Source organism: Mercenaria mercenaria, chromosome 5, assembly GCF_021730395.1.
Source record: "Mercenaria mercenaria strain notata chromosome 5, MADL_Memer_1, whole genome shotgun sequence".
NCBI lineage: Eukaryota > Metazoa > Mollusca > Bivalvia > Venerida > Veneridae > Mercenaria > Mercenaria mercenaria.
The window spans coordinates 15885586-15910937 of NC_069365.1; the positions used below are offsets into that span (position 1 = coordinate 15885586).

General features: G+C 36.5%; 2 protein-coding genes across 2 annotated transcripts in view; one reads left to right on the top strand and one right to left on the bottom strand.

Annotated features, from left to right (window-relative positions):
* The window catches only part of LOC128556889 (uncharacterized), a 61625-nt gene that overhangs the window by 9086 nt on the left and 27187 nt on the right, over positions 1-25352 (bottom strand). The window contains exon 3 of the mRNA XM_053542773.1: positions 457-552. Coding sequence (XP_053398748.1) covers positions 457-552 — 96 coding nt within the window. The remainder of the gene's footprint in view (positions 1-456; positions 553-25352) is intronic.
* Positions 16361-25031, top strand: LOC123556539 (tripartite motif-containing protein 2-like). Its single transcript, XM_045347319.2, has 2 exons — positions 16361-16514; positions 21967-25031. The coding sequence occupies exon 2, from the start codon at positions 21974-21976 to the stop codon at positions 23729-23731; it is 1758 nt and encodes a 585-aa protein (XP_045203254.2). The 5' UTR covers positions 16361-16514; positions 21967-21973; the 3' UTR covers positions 23732-25031.

Sequence of the window (25352 nt, forward strand, 5' to 3'; positions counted from 1 at the left end):
GAATGTTCTTGGTCAAGTAGTTCTCAAGTTACTAGGTGGAAACCATTTGCTCTACCGACCAACCGATCAATATTATCAAATAATACTACGTGGAGAGCAATATACCCCCACTTCTTTGAATGGGGTCATAAAAAGAATCAAATTTCACCCTGGATATAAGGTTCAATATAAGAGAAAAATTAATGCAAATGTGAATGAAATATAAGACCAAATAAATTTACTAAAATGAACTATAGTTTGACTGCAAGGACTACACCTGATTAAAATGTTCATCTGTACTGTTCTACAGAAAAAAACACAAAAAACTGATGGCAACTTCTTACCATAAATGGTAAGAATAAGCTAAAAGACTTACCTCTGGTTCAACATGACTATTAAAACAAGGAGGTGGGTTCAGACAAATACCATTGGTTGGTCACCATGACAACCAGAACGCAGATGTGGGTTCAGACTTACCTTCGGTTGGTCACCATGGCTATCAGAACGTGGTGGTGGTTTAGGTGTATTTTCAGCTAGGACGTAAACATCATCAGCATCTGATACAGTCTGTACCTAAAATGGTAAACAAGAGCTGTCACAGACTGGGCACATCTGAGGAACTGGAGCTGTTACTAGAGTGTTTAATGACTCAAATGGTGGATGAAGATATTGCACAATAGCTTGAGCCTGTGTCAAAAATATTAAGTAATAAGAGAGGTAAAGATAAAGTGTATCAAAACACTATATAAGTATAATTCTAAGCAAAAAGGGGGCATAATTCATAAAATATTGGTGCAAGAGTTATGCACCTTGTGTCATATGATGTGGGTGATGATGTGGTACAACTACTTCAAATTTGAATTAAATCCATTTAGTAATAACTGCGATAAGAGTGAAAATGCATCAAAACAAGCAAATTCGATGAATTGGTACCCTCCACTGAAAGGATTTGTGGTGAGGAATGGCAAAAGAATATATCCGGCAAAAAGTTACTAAGAAGCAAATAATTTCATTAGTCAAAATCAATTTAACAGAAAATGAATGTTTTAAGTGTACATAGTAAGTGTATGTTTTGTTGATCCTGAGTAATGAAATTTTTTTGAATGGAATATGTTTACTGTAATAAGCTAAGCTTTAAGAATTAAATGGGAGTTATTTGAAATGTGAGCTTGAAGTGTAACTAGAATGAAATATTGTCTTTGTGTAGTTTGGCACCAAGCGTTGCTATTCAACATGTACATTTGAACATTTGAACTTAAAAGAACAGATGTTCTTAAGAGAGCACAATCAAGTAAGATATCTTGAACATGGCTGGCAGCGGGGTGGGTGTGGATGTTGAAGGTTTAAACATTTTTAAAAAAAGGAATGGAAAAATGGGGGGGGGGGGGGGGGGGGGGAGACCGGGTGAGGGTACAAAACTTCACATGTTGATTATAAATATTGATGGACAAAAATGAAAGAAAAATAAATGTTGTGGAGGGGGGTGGGGGGGGGGGGATGCATGATCGGGGCGGTGGGCATGGCTTGGGTAGCGAGGTGGGGGAATGGTACAACTTTGCATGTTGATAAATATTCATGGAAAGTTCCAAATAAATTTAAAATAAGAAATGAAAAAAAAATCACTAAATATATATTTTTTTCGGGGGCGGAGGGTGACAAAGGCAAGGGGGTGCCCAGGTGTGGGTACACAACTTCACATGTTTAAAATAAATGTTCATGAAAAAGAATGAAAGAAGTTTAATGAAATTCTACCAATATGGCTCTGGACATGGAATTTTCATTTAATCAAGGGCAATAACTCTAAGGAAAATTGACCAATTAAAACAAAAAATTACGGGCATCATCGAAGTATGTTGGTTCATATTTATTTCAAGTTTCATGAAATTCTACCAGCTTATTACTGAGAAATGGCTGCAGATGTGGATTTTTCATTAAATCAAGGGCAATAACTCTAAGGGAAATTGACCAATCCAAAAAAAAAATTGACGGGCACCATCGCAGTATGTTGGTCCATGTTTATTTCAAGTTTTATGAAATTCTACCTGCTAGTTACTGAGAAATGGCTGTGGACGGACACACATACGGACAACACCATTTCAATATCCCCCTCCCGATTTCATCGGCGGGGGATAATTAACCTTAAATTCTAAGTAAAAGTGTGCATGGTTCATGAAAAATTGGTGCCAGAGTTATGCACCTTTTGTCATATGATGTGGATGATAAGGTGAAACAACTATTTTAAGTTTGAATCAAATCCATTTAGTAATAACTGAGATAGAGTGCAAGTGTATCAAAACTTTAACCTGAAATTCTAAGTACAGTAAACCTCGCTTATAAGGAACAGCTTGGGACCTCTAAAAATTCTTCCTTATAACCGAGGTTCCCTATATCCGTATAGCGAACTAATTCCTTATAACCGATTTTTGTATAACGAACACAATTTGTACAGCGAACACTCTTTGACTGACGTTTGAAAAGGGCTCCGGGTCGACCATGAATCTTTGTTGTGAGTCTAGTACCGGTCCTATCCTACAGAAATTGAAACAGTGTTGAAACACAGCGTTTAAACCTAAACTAAGCCAAAATCGGTAAGAATGACGTGATTTGTGTTTATTTTTTGTCGGCTATTTCTATCTTCCTTTTTAGGAGAGCACTACATTATGATTATAAGATATGTTGCAGCCCTTACCTTGCTCGACATCATTTTATGTGAATAGGCATCAATACTAATATTAAATAAATGTTCAAATAATTAATACAAAATGTTATATTAGCCTACTAATTCAAATCAAGTTGGGTGTTTATGACATACAGTGCATTACAACTAGACAACGGTGCCATACAAACGGACTAAAATGTAAATTATATCTATAGTTTTGCTATTGTCCATTTTAGCACCTGCTATAATTTTTACAATTGAAAATTGGGTAAACTGGACTGTTTATCATTGTTAATCACGCGTAATTAACACATTTATTTAGGATAGTATGACATGACCGTGTCCACGACTGATTTTCGTTCACTATTGTTAACATGAAATACCAAATACATGTAGCTCTCAAACATAATCTCGAGTAAATATAAGTTAATTATGATATTATTTTATTACTCAAAATAAAAACCAATTATCTCATACAACACTCTTTATTCATCAAGAATATGCATTGATACTTACAACGATAGTTAAACATACGCATGATACATTTTGTAATAATTTAATTAAATTCAGTAAAAGTATATTGACAATATTGGGAGTTGATCGGCCGCTCATGACTCAACAAGGGTCTCACCGTGTAGAGTCGTTAAAAGCACAGCAAAATCCGTCGACCGAGAGGAGAACAGACGCACCAACCCAAGGCTTGCAAAAACAACGGAACTGCGCAATCCATCGAACTTCGAATTGTGAATCCAACCCAGCCCGGGTGTCACCGGGATGCGGTCAAATGCACAACCCTAGCCAATGTAAAGCGAGGCAATATAACACAACGGACCACAAGGCAAAGCAATGCAAGACACTTTGTACTTTGTAACAGGTATCACTCAAACAACGCAAAGTAACGCAAGACACTTTGTACTTTGTAACAGGTGTCACTCAAAGGCAAAGCAACACAAGACACTTTGCACTTTATAACAGGTATCACTCAAATGCAAACACACAACAATTTCAATTGAACGTCGAGCTACCATTCCACCCATTTCGGGTTTCACCGAGAATGAGCGAAACCGCAACACGAGTCAATGAAAGGCAAGGCAAGGCAAGGCAAAGTGACCCCACTGAGAGCAACGCAACATACGCAACACACGCAACACTAGGAATCGCCAAGTACTAGGGCAAAACCTTTTACTATCCAGTTAACACAAACTGGTAAACATATGATACCCCAAAGTACGCAACTTGAATGCAAACATACAGACACCGTATCCGCTCACCTCACGGCCGACAGAATTTTACCGCCAATATATTATGAGCGACAATATCCATCAAGCCAGTATTATAAATAAACACCTTTTACTTATAGTATTATGACAAGATGAAGAAAAACTAATATTAAGGTCTATCAAATGTCACAGTTAAAAAGCCAGTGTCCTACATAATAATTGTTACCACAAATAATAGCAGAATTTTCTTAGAGATATCTAACTGTGATCACAAAGTTTTTAAGTTCACATAAAATAATATTTACGACAGTCAATACTTCCTATAATTATTTTCCTGTCCTTGAATTTCATGTCAATACGACACATTTAACTTAAAAAGTGAAACTTATTCTAATAATTTCATTACTTCACTATTGTCTTCTTGTACATTTAGTTTATATATTTTAATATTAGAAATACGTATATTAATATCAATGAACTATCCCGTGCCTTTTTAAAGAAGTATAAAATCTTTCAAATTATACTGGAGAGTCTTATACAAATATAGTCACGCCCATGCTAAACCGTTTTCTTAAATAACAAAATTTATATACACTGCATCAAAATGTCTCAGTTTTTTCTTCATAACACGGTATGAACATCTCACTTTGGAAGTCCTTGGTCACGTAAAAAGATGACATCTAGCCCCGTCATACATTTGATGGCTGGATGTGTTATCTCCTGCAGTGTTATTGCTCTCCGGTATATCACCCTCATCAATTTACTTTGGCACGGTTTAACCCTGCAATTGTAAGTAAAAAAGACGGCAGTACCTAACAACTCAGTCGTCAAGACCGGGTGGACAATAACAATTAACTTGAACTAAAACATCAACGTTAGCTATTGTTAAATAGATGGACTTTATGCAAATTTCCTTTACAACTTTGAACCAATTTCATAAAACATTCCACAGATGATGTAAGATCAACATAAATAGATCAGTAAAGTGTATATAAAATACTGACAAAGTATTCTAGCAAGTTGTTAAAACTACAATACTAGCCCGAAATTAAAGATGCAAAGCTCTATGTTTCGAAAGTTTCCTATAAATACGGGGTGTGGCGGGCGGGTAGTTTTGACGTTACCGACGGTGTAGCTAGCAAAATGTGAGAGAACTGCACGAGATTATTGGTATTTATATTATATCGACTGGGTACCAGTATCAATAGGAACCAGTTCAGATCAGCCAAGTGTAACAATATCGATGACACGTTTATCTACGAAACAGACGACAATTTAATAAACTAGCAGACGGTAATTAACGAGCAACAGTTTGAGAAAAAATAAATTAAATTATTTTAATTCTAAAATAATTTCCATTATTTATTACTCAAAATAAAAACCAATTATCTCATACAACACTCTTTATTCATCAAGATATGCATTGATACTTACAACGATAGTTAAACATACGCATGATACATTTTGTAATAATTTAATTAAATTCAGTAAAAGTATATTGACAATATTGGGAGTTGATCGGCCGCTCATGACTCAACAAGGGTCTCACCGTGTAGAGTCGTTAAAAGCACAGCAAAATCCGTCGACCGAGAGGAGAACAGACGCACCAACCCAAGGCTTGCAAAAACAACGGAACTGCGCAATCCATCGAACTTCGAATTGTGAATCCAACCCAGCCCGGGTGTCACCGGGATGCGGTCAAATGCACAACCTAGCCAATGTAAAGCGAGGCAATATAACACAACGGACCACAAGGCAAAGCAATGCAAGACACTTTGTACTTTGTAACAGGTATCACTCAAACAACGCAAAGTAACGCAAGACACTTTGTACTTTGTAACAGGTGTCACTCAAAGCAAAGCAACACAAGACACTTTGCACTTTATAACAGGTATCACTCAAATGCAAACACACAACAATTTCAATTGAACGTCGAGCTACCATTCCACCCATTTCGGGTTTCACCGAGAATGAGCGAAACCGCAACACGAGTCAATGAAAGGCAAGGCAAGGCAAGGCAAAGTGACACCACTGAGAGCAACGCAACATACGCAACACACGCAACACTAGGAATCGCCAAGTACTAGGGCAAAACCTTTTACTATCCAGTTAACACAAACTGGTAAACATATGATACCCCAAAGTACGCAACTTGAATGCAAACATACAGACACCGTATCCGCTCACCCCACGGCCGACAGAATTTTACCGCCACAATAAATTTATAATTTATCCGCCAAAATTCTACGGCCTTTCAAACTCTTCTTTAACAAATCGCATCTTTTATGTAATCACCAAAAAACTGTAGTCCTACTTTCTTATACTGTATTCCATCTGACCGAAGCAAAATGTGGCATAGCATCAATATCGAGCCTAATTATAATGAATTTGCCACCTGAATAAACTAACTTGCGGTAGGCCATATATTACTAATCTAATCTTACAACTTCCAAAACTATGATTTTGATATAACTTGCATCAACAATTAGACAGTACAAGCTCCCCTTTTAAAGATTTGGCTGAAACGGCAGAAAAAGAAAAAAACTGACATTTTACTCCAGATTAACGAGTAGAAGTCCTGAATTTACGATCATTTCTCTATTAATTGAGATAATTAATGCACATACAGAAGACATTTTGTCTGCGCCTATAGAAAAATTTGTGACCCGATTTCTACTCCTTAATTCTGAAATAACGGGGGATAGATACATATTTCATTGTTTTGAAATTTTATATACGCATATTTGTTCTCAACTACGGACAAGTCTGAAACTTGAACAATTTGTATGTTAATCGTTTGCTCACATAAACAAACCAAAGTATGATACAATAAACAAAGTCTAACATATTTTCAACTCGTATTCCTCGTATATCGTGCACGGGAAGCAGTCGCATTTGACCTTTATTAAAAACTTTGTCGATAGAGCCCGCTTGTCTCGGGTAGCACAATTATTTCGACAGCCGTCTAACAGTTTATTTATGACGAGACCCGTATGTAAATAAAAAACCCGTGCAGTTTGTGAAATTAATTTAAAGCCCTGCTCCCGTTCTACATTTTAACCTTGAATCGTAACTGAAAAAGCAAGAAAATCCCGACTATGAACAGTGACACCTGTCAAAATAGAGTCTATTTTATATATAATTCTATATGAAATACCATTAGTTTTGCGTGCAACAGTGTGGTACGTGCCTATTATAATCATGGTTGCATACACAACAGAATTAATTGAATAGCAGCGGGATAGGATTTTAAGCCTGTAATGTAAGTTAAATTCGTCTTTCACAAAACAACATACACTATAAGAAAATAATGTGATGGGTTGATATCGGTCATTGTTAAGGTAAACGGTAAGTGATTTTTTTTTTTTTTTTTTTTTTTTTTTTAATGATTCAATAGCTGTATTGTATGTAACCGAGGTATAATTGCTACTTTTATTTAAGATTGTAACAATGTTCGAACTCTATGGATCTACATCAGGAGCTGCTTATCTGCATCTGAATAACTTAAACCAAAAATGTCATATTGACGACCTGGTACATGTTCAGCGTATATAGGAAAGCAATAAAATCTGTCAACTATATGATAGTTTGTACAAGATACTTATAACTGCCCTATTGAGGCAAAAGAGCTTTTAGATTTATTACTTATTATTCAGCAGTTGTTTAATAAGTCTGATCCCCAAACCACAACCGCCGCTAAGATTGGAAACAATTCCGTCAATGTTATGTTTGCTGTAAATCCAAGTCTGTATCATAAATCAAGTCATCAGTGACGGTGAAAATAAATACCAAAGTCGGAATATTCACCCGGGTACTATCAAAAGACAAAATTATAAATCTTAGTTTGTAACAGAAAAAACTGAAATCCAACTGATTTATTTTTGTAAAAATCATAACATTGTTAAATATCCTAATTCTTGTATGATGATATAGTTTTGTCAGACCAAGATTGACCGGTAAAAATTGTCATCGTGACGAACCGGTACAATCTTAGAAATGTGACAATTTATTAGTGTTCAACTTTGATTTATGCAGATTCTAAAATCTAGCAAACTATTCAAATGTTATGTACCTGGTTAAGTTACAAATGAAAGCGACTTTAATTGATATGACAACGTCCTCGTGTATCTACAAATAAGTTTTAATTTGTGTTCGCCTGTGAATTTAATGTTTTGACATACTTCTATGCTACATAACGTAAACTATTTATAAATGGTTAAATTGAACCTGCTGCGCATGAATGACGTAAACTGAAATCCGAAGTGACCTAATTATTGAACCCATTTATTTTAACCGTTAATAAGATCGTTCATTGTATGATAAATGGTGAGTTCCTCTATATTCACCGGAAATATTTTTGTGAAATGAAACATTTTACTGAAATCTTGAAATTTAGCAGTGGGACCGGCTACTCGGTCAGTTTCAATATTATTTTAAATTTGCGTATTGATTATTCTGAATTCAGTGAAACGTATTTAATTATTACTCTTAAAGTGAACATAGCAATTCAATGAAATTAGAAGACAGTTTGTGTAAGAGATAAGATGTTCCAACTGTTATGTTTCCTAAACTGACAGAATCTGAGAATTGATCCTTTATGAAAGAAGCTCGAACAAAAAGACGAAAACTTTTGATTACTTAAAGACTTTATTGCGCGTTGAAATTTGTACACTTTACATCGTAAGCAAATTTGCGAATAAACCACGTACGATTACAGAAATTACAGTCATAATACATATGCATAAAACTGATGTTAACTGGTTTAACCAGCATGTAATGGCCCATAAATTATTGTTTGACTTAGACCATGGAGCTGAAGTGCTTTGACGTAAAAGAAATTGATCGTCATAACTCGTGAATGAATAAGTTCTTCTAACGCAGTGCGCGATCTCTGATGTTATACATGTAATGCAATATCTCATCAATTTTGTAAGAATACCTGGTATACTGAAACGTAAGTGATGAATTCATTAGTAGATTTCTCAAAAAACTTAATATTATTCTGTACATTCAATGCGCTAGTAACTATTCAGATTAACTACCAAACCCTTGTAAAATACGGACTTTTGACTGTGCATTTCGGTTGCAATACCTAATTTATCTACTCGCCTTAACATTTAATTAAAGCTGACACTGAATCGCTAAGTAAACATCTGTCAAGCGTAAACTTTGTAAAGAAATGTCAAATACAGTTCAATTACTAGGTCATTCGTACCACAAGTTTTCAAAACAAGTATTTCTCTACATGCAAAATAACCTAATTTTTGTTTATATTTTGTTTTAGCTTGAACTCATGTTTTTCTTATAAATATCAAAATATGAAAATCGTAGCTAGGATACAAAAACTAAATCTAATTTTTACAAACATGATGTTTACAAAAACGAACTGTTGTTAGACACCTGCTCCAGTTCTACCTTATGACCCTAAATTGACACTGAAAAAGCATGGAAATCATGACTATGAACAGAGACGCCTGTCAAAATAGCGACTATTAAATCAAATTATACATTTGTGTATACAAAACACCTTTGATTTTGCAAGCTAAGTGTAGTACATGTTGCCTTATGTCATCAAAAGTTATATACACGGTAAAATTTGAATAACCGTGGAACCGAGTTTACTGATATTGTATGCCAAAATAGAGTCAAAAGGATAGCCTGTAGCCGCGTGCGTAGATATATATTTGCGTCGCCACACCCCATTCGTGAATATTATGAAAAAACGTAAGGATCTATGTTTGAACAACAAACAATCTACTAAATCTGTGATATTATTTTTCGACATACCGGCAGAAGATTAGTAACACTGTCAACAACATTCTCTTCTAAGGCATCTGCACCTAGCATCCCTCTTGCCATTGTCCTGAGGAGCATACTGCAGAATATTTCTGTTGCAAGGATTCCTCCGAAATATCAGTTCCCGCCTTTGACCACGAGGCATTGCGATGATAAATCAAAACATGTAAATAGTTTTGACGTTACCGACGGTGTAGCTAGCAAAATGTGAGAGAACTGCACGAGATTATTGGTATTTATATTATATCGACTGGGTACCAGTATCAATAGGAACCAGTTCAGATCAGCCAAGTGTAACAATATCGATGACACGTTTATCTACGAAAACAGACGACAATTTAATAAACTAGCAGACGGTAATTAACGAGCAACAGTTTGAGAAAAAATAAATTAAATTATTTTAATTCTAAAATAATTTCCATTATTTATTTTCATTTATCATATTCGTGAAATAACAAACTAAAGACCATAGAAATGAAATAATATGTGTTTATTCATGTGCATAAAAGCGCGTGGAAGTGCCGACGTTACTCTGACGTCATCAGCGATTCTCCTGTTTATTTCTAGTTTTCAATAATTTTTATTATTTATATCTGTTCGCTATAACCGAGGTGTTTTCTATTGAATTTCGAACTTTGGGACTAGAAAAAGTTTTCCTTATAACCGGGTGTTCCTTATAACCGAGTTCACTATAACCGAGGATTTTTACATTGAATAAAGAAGGAATTAGATCGGGGAATTGAAAACTGTTCCTTATAACCGAGTGTTCCTTATATCCGAGTTCCTTATAAGTGAGGTTTACTGTAACAAGGAGCTGCGTTCAATAAACGCTTGATGCCCCCAGTGGCATCCTTGTCTATACAAAGCAACCTAAGTCCAAAACAAGGTCAAGGTCAAGGTGAAACTGAGGTCAGGTGATGTTTGAAGATGAGGAATGGTCACAGGTTACATCTGCATTAGTATCAAGTCATTCTAGTAAGGGGTACTGATGTTAGACGAAACGGTCCCATTTGGTTAACCAAGAGATGGCCCATACAAAGCAATCTAAGTCCAAAACGAGTTCAAGGTGAAACTGAGGTCAGGTGATGTTTGAAGATGAGGAATGGTCACAGGTTACATCTGCATTAGTATCAGGTCATTCTAGTAAGGGGTATTGATGCTAGACGAAACAGTCCCATTTGGTTAACCTCGTACGGACGGACAAACGGATGGACAAATGGAAGGACGGACAGGACAATCACTATATGCCTCCCGCATTAGTAGATGCCGGAGGCATAAAAAGGGGGGTTGCTAATTCATGAAATATTGGTGTGAGAGTTATGGCCCTTGTGCCATATGATGTGGGTGATGATGAGGAATAACTATTTTAAGTTTAAAGCAAATCCATCAAGTAACTAGAAGATGCTTTTGTAAAAAAGCACATATCTCCCTTAGCGCATAGTCGTATAGGCAAGAAGTCAATAGGGGAAGGAGCGAAAGTCAAAGAGACACTGATGGTTGGCTGCAAAGTTTCAACATTCTGGGCCTAGTGGTTCTCAAGTTATTGTTGAGGCTCCTGTGATCTTGACCTTCGATCAAGTGACCCCAAATTGGGGTCATCTACTCTGCATGTCCAATCATCCTATTAAGTTTCAACATTCTGGGTTAAGTGGTTCTCAAGTTATTGATTGCAAAGAGTTTTCTGTGTTCAGCCCCCTGTGACCTTGACCTTAGATGGAGTGACCCCAAGAACAATAGCAGTCATGCATCTACTCTGAAAGTCTTATAACCCTGTGAAGTTTGAAGGTTCTACATCAAATGGTTCTCAAGTTATTGACCAGAAATAGATTTCCATGTTCAGGCCCCTGTGACCTTGACCTTAAACAGAGTGACCCCAAAGTCAATGGTCATCTTCTTTGCATAACCAATCATCCTATGAAGTTTCAACATTCTGGGTCAAGTGGTTCTCAAGTTATTGATCAGAAATGGTTTTCCATGTTCAAGCCCCTGTGACCTTGACCTTAAACAGAGTGACCCCAAAGTCAATGGTCATCTTCTTTGCATAACCAATCATCCTATGAAGTTTCAACATTCTGGGTCAAGTGGTTCTCAAGTTATTGATCAGAAATGGTTTTCCATGTTCAAGCCCCTGTGACCTTGACCTTTAACAGACTGACCCCAAAATCAATAGGGGTCATCTACTCTGCATGACCAATCATCCTATGAAGTTTCAACATTCTGGGTCAAGTGGTTCTCAAGTTACTGACCGGAAACGTTTTCCTTGTTCTGGCAACTGTGACCTTGACCTTTAATAGAGTGACCCCAAAATCAATTGGGGTCATTTACTCTGCATGTCCAATCATTCTATGAAGTTTCAACATCCTGTGTCAAGTGGTTCTCCAGTTATTGATCTGAAACGGTTTTCCATGTTTAGGCCCCTGTGACCTTGACCTTTAACAGAGTGACCCCAAAATCAATAGTGGTCATCTACTCTGCATGACCAACCACCCTATGAAGTTTCAACATTCTGGGTCAAGTGGTTCTCAAGTTACTGACTGAAAACGGTTTTCCATGTTCAGGCCCCCTGTAACCTTGACCTTTAATAGAGTGACCCCAAAATCAATAGGTGCCATCTACTCTGCATGTTTAATCATCCTATGAAGTTTCAACATTCTGGGTCAAGTGGTTCTCAAGTTATTGGTCAGTAATGGTTTTCAATGTTCAGGCCCCTGTGACCTTGACCTTTAACAGAGTGACCCTAAAATCAATAGGGGTCATCTATTTTGCATGACCAATCATCCTATGAAGTTTCAACATTCTGGGTTAAGTGGTTCTCAAGTTATTGATCGGAAATGGTTTTCAATGTTCAGGCCCCTGTGACCTTTGACGAAGTGACCCCCAAAATCAATAGGGGTTGTCGACTGCAGAAGCCCTACTACCCTAAAAGTTTGAAGGTTCTAGGTCAAATGGTTCTCCGGTTATTGATCGGAAATGAAAGGTGACGTACGGATGTATGGACAGACGGACAGACAGGGCAAAAACAATATGCCCAGTGGGAGGGGGGTTGGAGACATAACTAGAGTTGTCACAGGAGTGACGAATTATACCCCCGCAATATGGCCTTGTCACAGAACTAAGCCAATGTCAATGCCGAACTTGCTTGACCTTTGACCTACTGACCTCAAAATCAATAGGGGTCATCTGCTGGTCATGACCAACCATCCTATAAACTTTCGTGATTCTCTTGACCTCTTACAGATATACCTTTCTCGCATATCATGAATAATGAGATTTAATTATATTGAAACAAGAGGGCCATGAAGGCCCTGTATCGCTCACCTGACCTACTGACCTAAAGATCATCAAGATTAACATTCTGACCAAGTTTCATAAAGATATGGTCATAAATGTGGCCTCTAAAGTGTTAACTAGCCTTTCCTTTGATTTGACCCAGTGACCTAGTTTTTTGATCCCACTTGACCCAGATTCGAACCTGACCTAAAGATCATCAAGATTAATATTCTGACAAAGTTTCATGAAGATACAGTCATAAATGTGGCCCCTAGAGTGTTTACAAGCTTTTCCTTCGAATTGACCTAGTGACCTAGTTTTTGACCCCACCGGACCTTGAACTTGACCTATAGATCATCAAGATTAATATTCTGACTAAATTTCATTAAGATATGGTCATAAATGTGGCCTCTAGAGTGTAAACTAGCTTTTCCTTTGATTTGACCTGGTGACCTAGCTTTTGACTTTACATGGCCCAGATTCATACTGGACCTTGAGATCATCAAGGTTAACATTCTGACCAAGTTTCATGAAGATACAGTCATGAATGTGGCCTCTAAAGTGTTAACAAGCTTTTCATTTGATTTGACCTGGTGTCCTAGTTTTTGACCCCACAAAACCCAATATCGAACTCATCCAAGATTTTATTGAGCGTAACATTCTGACCAAGTTTCATTAAGATTGGGCCAAAGTTGTGATCTCTAGAGTGTTAACAAGCTTTCCCTTTGACTTAACCTGGTGACCTAGTTTTTGACCTCAGATGACCCAATATCGAACTCGTCCAAGATTTTACTTAGGGTAACATTCTGACCAAGTTTCATTCAGATTGGGCCAAAATTGTGACCTCTAGAGTGTTAACAAGCTTTTCCTCTGATTTGACCTGGTGACCTAGTTTTTGACCCCAGATGACCCAATATCAAATTCGTCCAAGATTTTATTGAGGGTAACATTCTCACCAAGTTTCATTCAGATTTGGCCAAAACTGTGACCTCTAGAGTGTTAACAAGCTTTTCCTCTTATTTGACCTGGTGACCTAGTTTTTGAACCCAGATGACCCAATATTGAACTCGTCCAAGATTTTATTGAGGGTAACACTCTGACCAAGTTTCATTAAGATTAGGCCAAAATTGTGACCTCTAGAGTATTAACAGTCAAATTGTTGACGACGGACGCATGACGGACATAGGGTGATCACAAAAGCTCACCTTGAGCACTTCGAGCGCGGCACATCCTTTAATGTTTGCAGACAGCAGACTGCAATGTATTAAACATTTTTGACTGGTTTCCAAATATGTCTGACTGGATCAAAATCATTTCGATGGGGATCCACTTCTTTTATTTAGAATCCGACGGATGGTTTATTTCAAAAGGCTATGTTTGATCACGGTAAAAAACAAATGGTCACAGCATTTAATCAAAGAGCTATAATTGTACATTATAGGTCTTTGATTTAATGAGACATCACACGGAAAACCGATATAAAATATTTTTTATAATTACTTGATTTGAAAAAATTACAAGATTTATTTGTTGGGGCTCCAGTTGAAACAAGTGCAGAAAATCGTCTTTGCAACCTGACTGTGCAAAAAAGAAAAAGAAAAAAAAATGGACTGGCAAACACGAATGATAAAGAAAACTGGAGTGGCGCTGTTTATCAAATCGGTCTTTTAAAAAACATTTCAAAATGAATTTTTTTTACATCAGAAGAGAACATATAACTTTATAAAATGTAGTTGCTTATTGAAGTACAACATAAGTGAAACGAAATATCCGTGGCCAACACGCGTGACCTTTTGGTACTATACATGTGGGAAATTCGATCTCAGCGTTCATATAACGTACACATTCGGTCCGCGGCAGAGTATTCTTAAAATACTGAGACTGTTTAGCAGAGAATATGTGTCGTGTAATTCACTTTGACGCATTGTATTTTATAGAATTCCGTCAAAGAATGAGGAAACATCACAAAGTATCTGCCGTGTATACGGTACCGGTCACGTGCGTTGGCTTTTAGACTAGTTACGCACACGGTGTCAATGCCTCGGTAATTTTATCCTTACAAGTATTTTCTTGGAAAAAAAATCGAAATTTAAACAAAGTAACGATCACACATAACACTGAATAACTGTCTTCATTGTATGGAAACACGTGGTGACCGGTAACTCAGTTTTAATGCATGACATGCTTATTTCTTTACTCTATCACGTTTTACAAAATATGTAATATTGGGAATGCGGTGGGTGGGGTAGCGCCGATGTCAGGATTTTCGTTTCGGACCGATTGAGTTACCAAAATTTCCGGAGCCCTGACTTGTACATAGATATCATGTTTTACCTATTCATTGGTCATTACTTGTTGAAATATACCATTAATAAAGCTTTTTGCTGTTTCTTTCTTGTAAATTTCAACTTTCTTTCAACCTACTCCCTGGTTTCTAATACCTCTTTCCACCATCTTGTGTGAAACTCACTCTTAAGTTTAAACCTAAACACAATATAAATTGGACAGAATCTTGATTTCTTGGTGTTTATAAATGCTATTAAATTCACTCAAATTGGACACAATTGAATATGATTTACTCAATCAGCGTGAGCGCAGGTTAATTGACTTTGGGTCGTAGGCAGGACCAATGAGTGAATAACTGCGCATCTTGTTTTTCACACCTACAGATGCAGATGACAAATGAGTGAATACAAGCACATGCAGCTTATTGCACCTGCGTTTGGCAGACTATTAATGTCCACTCAAGATAACCGATGTCAAGATAGAGTAAATTTCAAAGTCACGGACTGATAATTTAGTCAAAATATCAAAAAGAATCGAAATAACTAAATCAATATATTCGTAGTTGACTTATATAAGATAAGAAGGAAAACAAGAGCTGTCACTAATGGTGACAAATGCCCCCCGCTGCGCCTTGACCTTTGACCTGATGACCTTTGACCTGGTGACCCCAAAGTCAATAGGGGTCGTGTACTCAATAAGTACTATCGGCATGTGAAGTTTGAAGGTCCTGGGTGCAGTGGTTCGCGAGTAAAGTGCCTTCATGCAAAAAGTTAACATTGGCCCCTGTGACCTTGACCTTTGACCTGGTCATCCTAAAGTCAGTAGGGTTCGTGTACTCAATAAGTACTATCAGCATGTGAAGTTTGAAGGTCCTGGGTGCAGTGGTTCGTTAGTAAAGTGCCTTCATGCAAAAAGTTAACGTTGAGACGAACAAACGAACTAACGAACAGACGGACAGTTGAAAACTAATATGCCTCCCTTCGAGGGCATAAAAAATCGGGACCGGGAAAATCCACTCAAGATATTGAAATATTGAAATAACTGAAGTCTAGATAACGGTTTTGGACTGTACTTTTACTGAACTTAACTGTAAAATAGAAAATACCAACATCCTTAAACACATAAAGACAAAGCACGGAAGTACCTACTGGCCATCTTTACATACAATCTAAATGACCCTCTTCCTAATCTTGTTACATATGAAAGTCATGTGACAAGGAATTGAAGTGAGAGAAATATACTTACTCTCATCATCAGATTGTTTGGCATTTATATGGATTTTACAGTTTAAATATGATTCTCTGGTAAGATATTAATCATTTTTAAATTATTACTCTTTAAGATAAGATAAATCCTTGATCTATTTATAAATCTTCACAGTAGTGAAATTATAACACATTAGTGCTTTCTAACTCTAAATTTTCTCGTAGAATACCATAGAAGAAAGCTGTATTTTGTGCCAAGCCACATATCTGACGTAAAAACTTGGTCATTAACTGATGGGAATTGATGCCAGAGAGTAATGGTCACTGATCAAGACCTCTTAATATATGCAGAACAATCAATTTACAGCCGATTTATTTTCCTTTAACCCTTGACCACACAGAACAGAAGCCAAAAAAACCTCCTTTACATAACACTGATAAGTGATAATCAATAATCGGTATATGGCTGATAATCCTGACTGTCTTATTTGAACAGAGTAGAGATGGTACCTAAAAATTCAAATTGCATCTGATACTATTTTCTGTTGAAAACGTAATACCGGAGTGCCTCAATTATATAATGGTTTAACTTTCATACTTCATTTTTCATGCTGAAAGGCAATATTTAATCCGAAAAATTTGGTCCTACTTGAAAAAGTGAAGCCAGTGTCAGATAACTCTTCTAGGACTATTTAGTTATGTGAACAAAGTACGCACAGTTTCGGATGTGTTTCCCAAAAATATAGTTTACTTCAAGATCTATGAATACTCATTCAAACAAAAAAAGTTGAGCATTATCTTTCATTTTTGAAAGAAATAATTCAAAGACAATGCTTTTTATTCATTACTGTTGATAATTTACAGGTACGGTATGATCATAGGAAAGAAAACATTAGTTGTGAGAAAAAATATAAATAGACTATAAGAATTTTACGACCTCGAATCCCTCAACATTTTACAAAATTCGTTTGCCAAGAATAATCAAGGCCTCAAAATGTATGAGTTAAAAACAGAGCGATATAAAAATGTATATTCTATCTGATGGTCACACCAAAACCATACCAAAAACTGTGCCGAGAGAAGTTATTTCACTTTTTATGGCACCCACCTTCTGTTTACAAATGTACCTAATTTGCATATTGACCGAGGTGTGCGGAATCGCATTTACCTTGCTGAATTTGCCGTTACAGAAACTTCTGTTAATATAATGTAGACGGTCATTAGTATAAATAAAATGGTTGTGTTAGTTAAAAGAATTGACAATCACCTTTCTTTAGCTAATCCATCAAAATTACAAAGCCGGTTTCGCTGTCAAAAGTACCCGTATTTACTGAACGGTGCTATGCTAAAATATTGCTAGCGTGAGATAAGCGATATGCGCTTCAGTTTTGCACTTGATTTGTTGTTGTTGTCGTTGAATACGTGACCTTAGGTACCATCTCTAAACAGAGGTGTTGGCATTATTCTGTGATTACACACATGTATGTTGATAATGTCATCATTTTAATATTTTCTGTAAGTTTGACATTATTTTTGTAAATATAAAGATTATAGTAATTTAAATTATATTTCTGATGATACAAAATTCATTGTAGTTTCTCTTTGTGCTTCGAAGATATAAAGTGTGTTTAAGTAAGGAAAATATATTTTTAGGCATAACTTTCTGTTTTGGATTGGTTTCAAATTGAAATTCATATAATTTAAGTTTTTTTAGAGTTCGATTTATAGTCTATAGACTCGTCTTCCAACTAGGAATCGGTATGTTTTTACATAAAAAACGACTTTCATACTGAATAACACTACATAAATATCAGATCGTTACATCATTGAAAGTACAAAATTTTTGTCAAAAAAAACCGCTGATCTCGAGGCTCGTAACCGAAAAATACTTGGGCTAAAGAAAAGAATACTTTTAGATAATATCACGCAATTTTTTGATGATCAATCGCCAGTAAACCACGGGTGACTTCCACTGCAATTAACTCTTGGGGTGTCATAAAATATTTGGAAGTCGCGGTCCTTCTGTTTTGATTAACACTTCCTGTTTTGTAAGGCCATAAATTCCAAGCCATCGTAAACACAAATTTTTGTTTACAGGAACTCCGCATATATCACGTGTGACCTTCATGACCTTACACATTTAAAAATACTTAGGAGTTAAATAGTTGTTTTTTTTTAGAACGAGGAAAGTCCCGCGAACCGGCCAGTTGCAAGTAGTTTTCATAGTAATTTTCCATGACGTAGCATCATGCACATGTAGGAAAAAACCCCAGTGTCTTTGGTTGCAAAGTACTCGATAAATTTAAATAGTAACCACATGATCTTTTACGTAAATAATGATGACGAAATCCCATACTCGCATTAGTAAACATCCGGAATTTGTTTCTTTAGGAAAAGAATGAAATTAAAGCGATTGATTATGAGATACGGGGTTATACGTTTTTGTTCAAATGGCCGATACTCGATAATATACGTTTTTATCGGGTAATCCATAGACACGGATCAATACGTATCTGTTTGGTAATCGATAGATACGGGGAGAAACGTATCGGTGTGGTAAAAGGTTAAGACAACCATGATTTCCTTAACCTATTTTTCCCAAACTGATGAACACTGAATCTGAAGTAGTTCCTTGTAATTTGCAACAAGCAAATTCGATGAATTGGTATCCCCCGCCGAAAGGGTTTGTGGTGAGGAATGGCAAAAAAATATATCCGGCAAAAAGTTAAGGATGTTAATAAGAAACAAATAATTTCATTAGTCAAAATCAATTTAACAGAAAACAAATGTTTAATTAAAGAGTACATAATAAATGTATGATACTGATTGATCCTGACTAAAGAATTTATTTTGAATGGGATATGCTTACTGTACTAAGCTTAGCTTTTAAAATTAAATGCAGTTAATTGAAATATGAGCTTGAAGTTTAACTGGAACAAAATATTGTCTTTGAGTGGTTTGGCACCAGGTGTTGCTGTTTAACATGTACATTTGACTTAAAAAAACAGATGTCCTTATGAGAACACTGGTAAGATATCTTGAACATGACTGAGGGCAAGGCTTGTGCAGTCACAACTTAACATGTTGAAGGTTTGAACATTTAAAAAAAAAAAAAAAAAAAAGGAATGGAAATATATATATGTATATATATTATTTTTAAGGGTGTGGGGGTGTGGGGGAACGGGAGAGGAAACAAAATTTCACATGTTGATTATAAATATTGAGGGAAAATTAAAAATGAAAACAAGAGGTCATGATGACCTTGGATCGCTCACAGAGTAATATGAGCTACACGTTTCTAATGTCAAACTGATGATTTTTAGAATTTTTTTGGAAGATTTTCGATGTACAATCAAGTAACCCTGGGGCGGGGCCAATTTTACCCCGGGGTCATGATTTGAATAAGTTTGTAGAAGTCTACTAGGAAATGTTACATATCAAATATCTAAGATCTAGGCCTTCTGGTTTATTTTTAGCAAATTTATGAAGATGTCCCTATGTACAATCAAGTAACCCCTGGGGCTGAGTCAATTTGGATGGGGGGTCAAGATTTGAACAAATTTTGTAGAGGTCCACTAGGCAATGCTACATGTCAAATATCTAAGCTCTAGGCCTTCTGGTTTATTTTTAGAAAATTTTGAAGATTTTCCGATGTACAATCAAGTAACCCCTGGGGCGGGGCCAATTTTACCCCAGGGGTCATGATTTGAACAAAGTTTGTAGAAGTCTACTAGGAAATATTACATATCAAATATCTAAGATCTAGGCCTTCTGGTTTATTTTTAGCAAATTTATGAAGATTTCCCTATGTACAATCAAGTAACCCCGGGGGCTGGTCAATTTGACCCTGGGGTCAAGATTTGAACCAATTTTGTAGAGGTCCACTAGGCAATGCTACATGTCAAATATCAAAGCTCTAGGCCTTCTGGTTTATTTTTAGAAAATTTTGAAGATTTTTCTATGTACAATCAAGTAACCCCATGGGGCGGGGTCAATTTGACCCCGGGGGTCATGATTTGAATAAATTTTGTAGAAGTCTACTAGGCAATGCTACATGTCAAATATCTAAGATCTAGGCCTTCTAGTTTATTTTTAGAAATTTTTTGAAGATTTTCCTATGTAAAATCAAGTGACCCCTGGAGCAGGGTCAATTTTGACCCAGGGGTCATGATTTGAACAAATTTTGTAGAGGTCCACTAGGCAATGCTACATGTGAAATATCTAAGCTCTAGGCCTTCTGGTTTATTTTTAGAATTTTTTTGAAGATTTTCCTATGTAAAATCAAGTGACCCCTGGAGCGGGGTCAATTTTGACCAAGGGGTCATGATTTGAATAAATTTTGTAGAGGTCCATTAGGCAATGCTACATGTGAAATATCTAAGCTCTAGGCCTTCTGGTTTATTTTTAGAAAAATTTTGAAGATTTTCCTATGTAAAATCAAGTGACCCATGGGGCGGGGTCAATTTTGACCCCGGGGTCATGATTTGAACAATTTTAGTAGAGGTCCACTAGGCAATGCTACAAGTCAAATATCTAAGCTCTAGGGATTCTGGTTTTTGAGAAGAAGATTTTTAAAGATTTTCCTATGTAAAATCAAGTGACCCCTGGGGCGGGGTCAACTTTGACCCCGGGTGACCAAGGCAAGTGGGCAACCAGGTGTGGGTGTGCAACTTCACATGTTTATAATAAATGTTTACAGAAAAGAATGAAAGAAATTTAATGAAATTCTGCCAAATGGCAAGTTTGTTATGTACAAATATGTGGATTTTTAGACAATTAAAGGGCAATAACTCTGCAGTTACAAAAGAAATCCATACGAAATTGTGTGTGCACAACCACATTATAGTGCTCTAAATTCTGTTAAAGTTTCATAGTTTAAGGTCAAATATATCAAAAGTTATGATGCAGAAATTGCCATATTTATAGTACCCTATATAGTTAACACTAGAAACTTGTAAGGGCCATAACTCTGGTGTTACTTGGGCAATCTGACTGAAACTTGACGGGCCGCAAGAACTCATAGTGGGGAACAGGTATATGAAGTTTTAAATAAATATCCCCAACCATTTCCTAGATATGGCTCCGGACGGACAGACGGACGGACGGAAGGACGGACGGACGGACGGACGGACAACGCCAAAACTATATCCCTCCGACTTTCGTCGGGGGATAACAAAACATGAAATTTGATAGGGGTGGTCATGTTCTAAGGTTTCTAATCTATTTCATTGTAACTATTGTTTCTATTGTAAACCATGGTCCTTCAGCTATAAACTGTATACCATAAACAGCACAGTTTTAAATGGTAAATCATGGTCCTACAGCTATAAACTATGTGAAATATATAGTGTGTGGGACAGCACAGTTTTACAAGGTAAACCATGGCACTTCAGCTATACACTGTATGAAATATCATAATCAGCACAGTTTTACATAGTTAATCCTAGTCTCAGATTTATAAACTGATTTTGTGAAAGAAGGTGAACAGTGTACAGATGACTTTAAAATACATGGAAATTTTAACATCAAACTTACTTATTTTATATTTCAGTTAAGAAATGGCTGTCCCAGGCAAAAAGGAAACAGAACAATTTTCTTCATCGGCAACTCTGATAGGTTCGGATGAAGATCTGAAAGTATACTGCCAACCATGTGATAGAGACGGACCACGCATTCCTGCCCATGGCTATTGCACTGAGTGCCAAGAACACCTGTGTGAAACCTGTTTTACAGTTCATAAAAAACACACCCTTTCAAGACATCATACTCTTCTAGATAAGAACAACATGCCTGCAACTTTACAACTGTCTTCGACAGCTGTCACAGCTAGCCAGCCTGACCGCCTCACAAAACCTTGCCCTGCACACAAGAAAGAAGTGATAAAATTCTACTGCCATGACCATAAAACATTACTTTGCAATGTATGTGTTACCCTTGAACACACAGCTAAGACTTGTAAAGTCGACTACATACCCAATGTTTCTGGAAAGAGCATTGATGGTAAAGAATACAAAAACATCCTGAAAGCCATAGATAACATTACTGGCCAATGTCACAAGATGTCAGAAGATGTGAAGAAAGTGACAGCATCATCTAACAGTTCTTTGAAGAATGTTTTGGCAAATATTGACAAGTTCCGAAAAGAAGTGAACCAAAGACTAGATGAACTAGAGAGACAAGCTAAAGATGCTGTTAAAGTTAAACAACAAGAAAATGACAAAAAACTGAAAACAGTAGAAACAACATGTGATGATGTGAGCACATCCCTCAAAACAAGATCCGCTACCATCAAACAGCTGAACACATCAAAACAAGCAGGCACACTGTTCATGGAACTGAAATTTGCTGAAAAAATGATCGAAGATTATGAGAAAACTATCCAACAGGTGACAGCATATGAAGTCAAAGAGTACAACTTTAAGCCAAATGAAGCAATGTCAACTATTGTGACTGAGAAGTCATTTGGTAAATTAACAACGAAAACATTGAAACATACAAGACCTTCAGCAGTCACAGACATAAAGTCCCGAAAAGCTTCACACCAAGATGACATCTGTATTAAAACATCTAAAGATAAAAACGTGTGCCTGATAAAAGGAATGACTTTCCTTACTCCTGATCTTCTTGTTATCACAGACTTTGGTAACAAAGCTATAAAAATGGTGGATACCAACAGCAAATCTGTTACCGATCAATTACAACTTGACACAGAACCATATGATGTCACCTCAGTTACCAGTACTGACTTTGCTGTCACACTACCAGAGAAGCAAACCATTCAGTTTATATCAGTCTCCTCAAAGAAACTCAAAAAGAGACATACTCTGAAGGTCGCGGAAAACTGCTCGGGTATAAGCTGTCATCAGGGGAAATTTGTAGTGTCATTTATTAATCCTGCAAAACTCCAAATCCTTAATAACAATGGTACTATACTGAAAACAATAAAGGGAGAAAACACTTTCAGTAAGCCAATGCATGTTACAACTGGCAGTAGTTTTATTTATGTATCCGACTGGGCTATGAAAACAGTTACAAGGTTAAATTGGCTGGGTGAGGTAACTGGTAGCTATCGTGGTGAATTGGTAACACCTCAAGGAATTTCTCTGTCTGATGACAGAACTGTATTTGTGTGTGACTCTGAGAAGAAAGTTATAGAAGAGATATCAGGTGAATGTTCCGCAGGAAAGACTGTGTTGAAGGAACCAAACTGTCCCCGCACTGTCTGTTGGAATGCTAAAACAAGTGCACTGTACTTCAGCTGTAAATCTGCCAATGAAAAATATGCCAATTTCCTTCATGTTTTCAAGCTGTCATAAACACATAGCTTTACAAGTGTAATAGACAGCCTCAACAAAATATATTTTGCATATCACCAACTACTGATTGTTAGTAACATGGCTTGAACTTACACATGCCGAACATTCGTAATATTTTCTACTATACATAAAATCATTATATGAGCCGTGCCATGAGAAAACCAACATAGTGGGTTTGCGACCAGCATGGATCCAGACTAGCCTGCACATCCGCGCAGTCTGGTCAGGATCCATGCTGTTCGCTTTTAAAGCCTACTGCAATTAGAGAAAGCTTTAGCGAACAGCATGGATTCTGACCAGACTGCGCAGATGCGCAGGCTGGTCTGAATCCATGCTTGTCGCAAAGCCACTATGTTGGTTTTCGCATGGTGGGGCTCATATAATTATCTTGGTACATTTTGTTGTTTCAAGAACACTATAGTTTGAATTAAATCCTCAGCAGCTATTGATTCGAACTAATTTTTTCCTGGAATGCTTTCCTAAAGTGTACTATAATGAATAAAGATATCATAGTGGCGACTTATTCTGTGTTCCAGGAGGCACAAGTTACGTTCGTGAAAACAGTATTCAAACGAACATCAAGTATCAATTTGTTAGATAAATAGACTGACCAAGATTTCTAATGATAAAAGGTTGCTTTGACTTTCACTGTACATATATACGATGTTTGACATTACTAAAAACGTTGACGCAGCTTTGCCACACATGCAACACTAGACTGTTGTGTCACTGAACTACTTTTTGTGACTAGTATCTTAAAGCAGCATGCCTCCAGATCGATCGACAATAGGAAAAAAATTTTTTTTTTAGATATCTTGAAATAAATGCTATATTTCTTAAGAAGGCTTTAAAACTTAATTACTGACAGACTTTATGTTACAGAAACACATGAAAATTTGCTGTTTTTACTACTTTTTACGATGAAAATCGAAAAGCGTTTGTCACGCTTTTACTCCAGGTAAACTGTCTCAATTATAAATATCTATAGTTTGAAGTCATTATTCACTACTTCAGCTATAGCACTATTGGTTACGACGACGGGAAAATGTCTTTATTGCCGCGGCGGTCCGGGGTTCGATTCCCGGCGCCGTCATATTTTTTTCTTGATTTGGAACTTTTAAAATATTTTAGAAACAAAAATTCATATTCTAATGTTCATAATATGACCAAACTTCAAATTGAAAGAAAGATTATTTTTTAGCCAAATCTGGAGGCATGCTGCTTTAAAGGCTCATAATTCCTTTGTTGATAATGTTGCTGTTATGAACAGGTAATATAAGTAATTACATGTTAAATCCTATTTTTAATAGTTGTTTTCTCCAATATATGTCGAAGTTTGAATATCAGTTGACATGGTAGAAAGTTTTATTGAACCCATTGTTTTTGATTATCTCCCTTTATGGCTCTTACACCAATTGTTCATATGCAGTAATGAAAGTAGTGCTTTTCTAACCATGTCATTATGCATAATGTCTATGCATCCACACATGTTTCAGCAGTCTTAAACATAGAATGTAAAGCCTTATGAAACTTTAATAACTGGATGGTAGCTGATCTTGTTGCGTTAAAACAACTCTTTTTTTAGAAATATAAAATCCATGAAGAAACTGAATTTCAAGAA

Bases quoted from the DNA above. Each gene is read 5' to 3' on its own strand.
- LOC123556539 (XM_045347319.2), top strand. From the start codon at position 21,974: ATGGCTGTCCCAGGCAAAAAGGAAACAGAACAATTTTCTTCATCGGCA.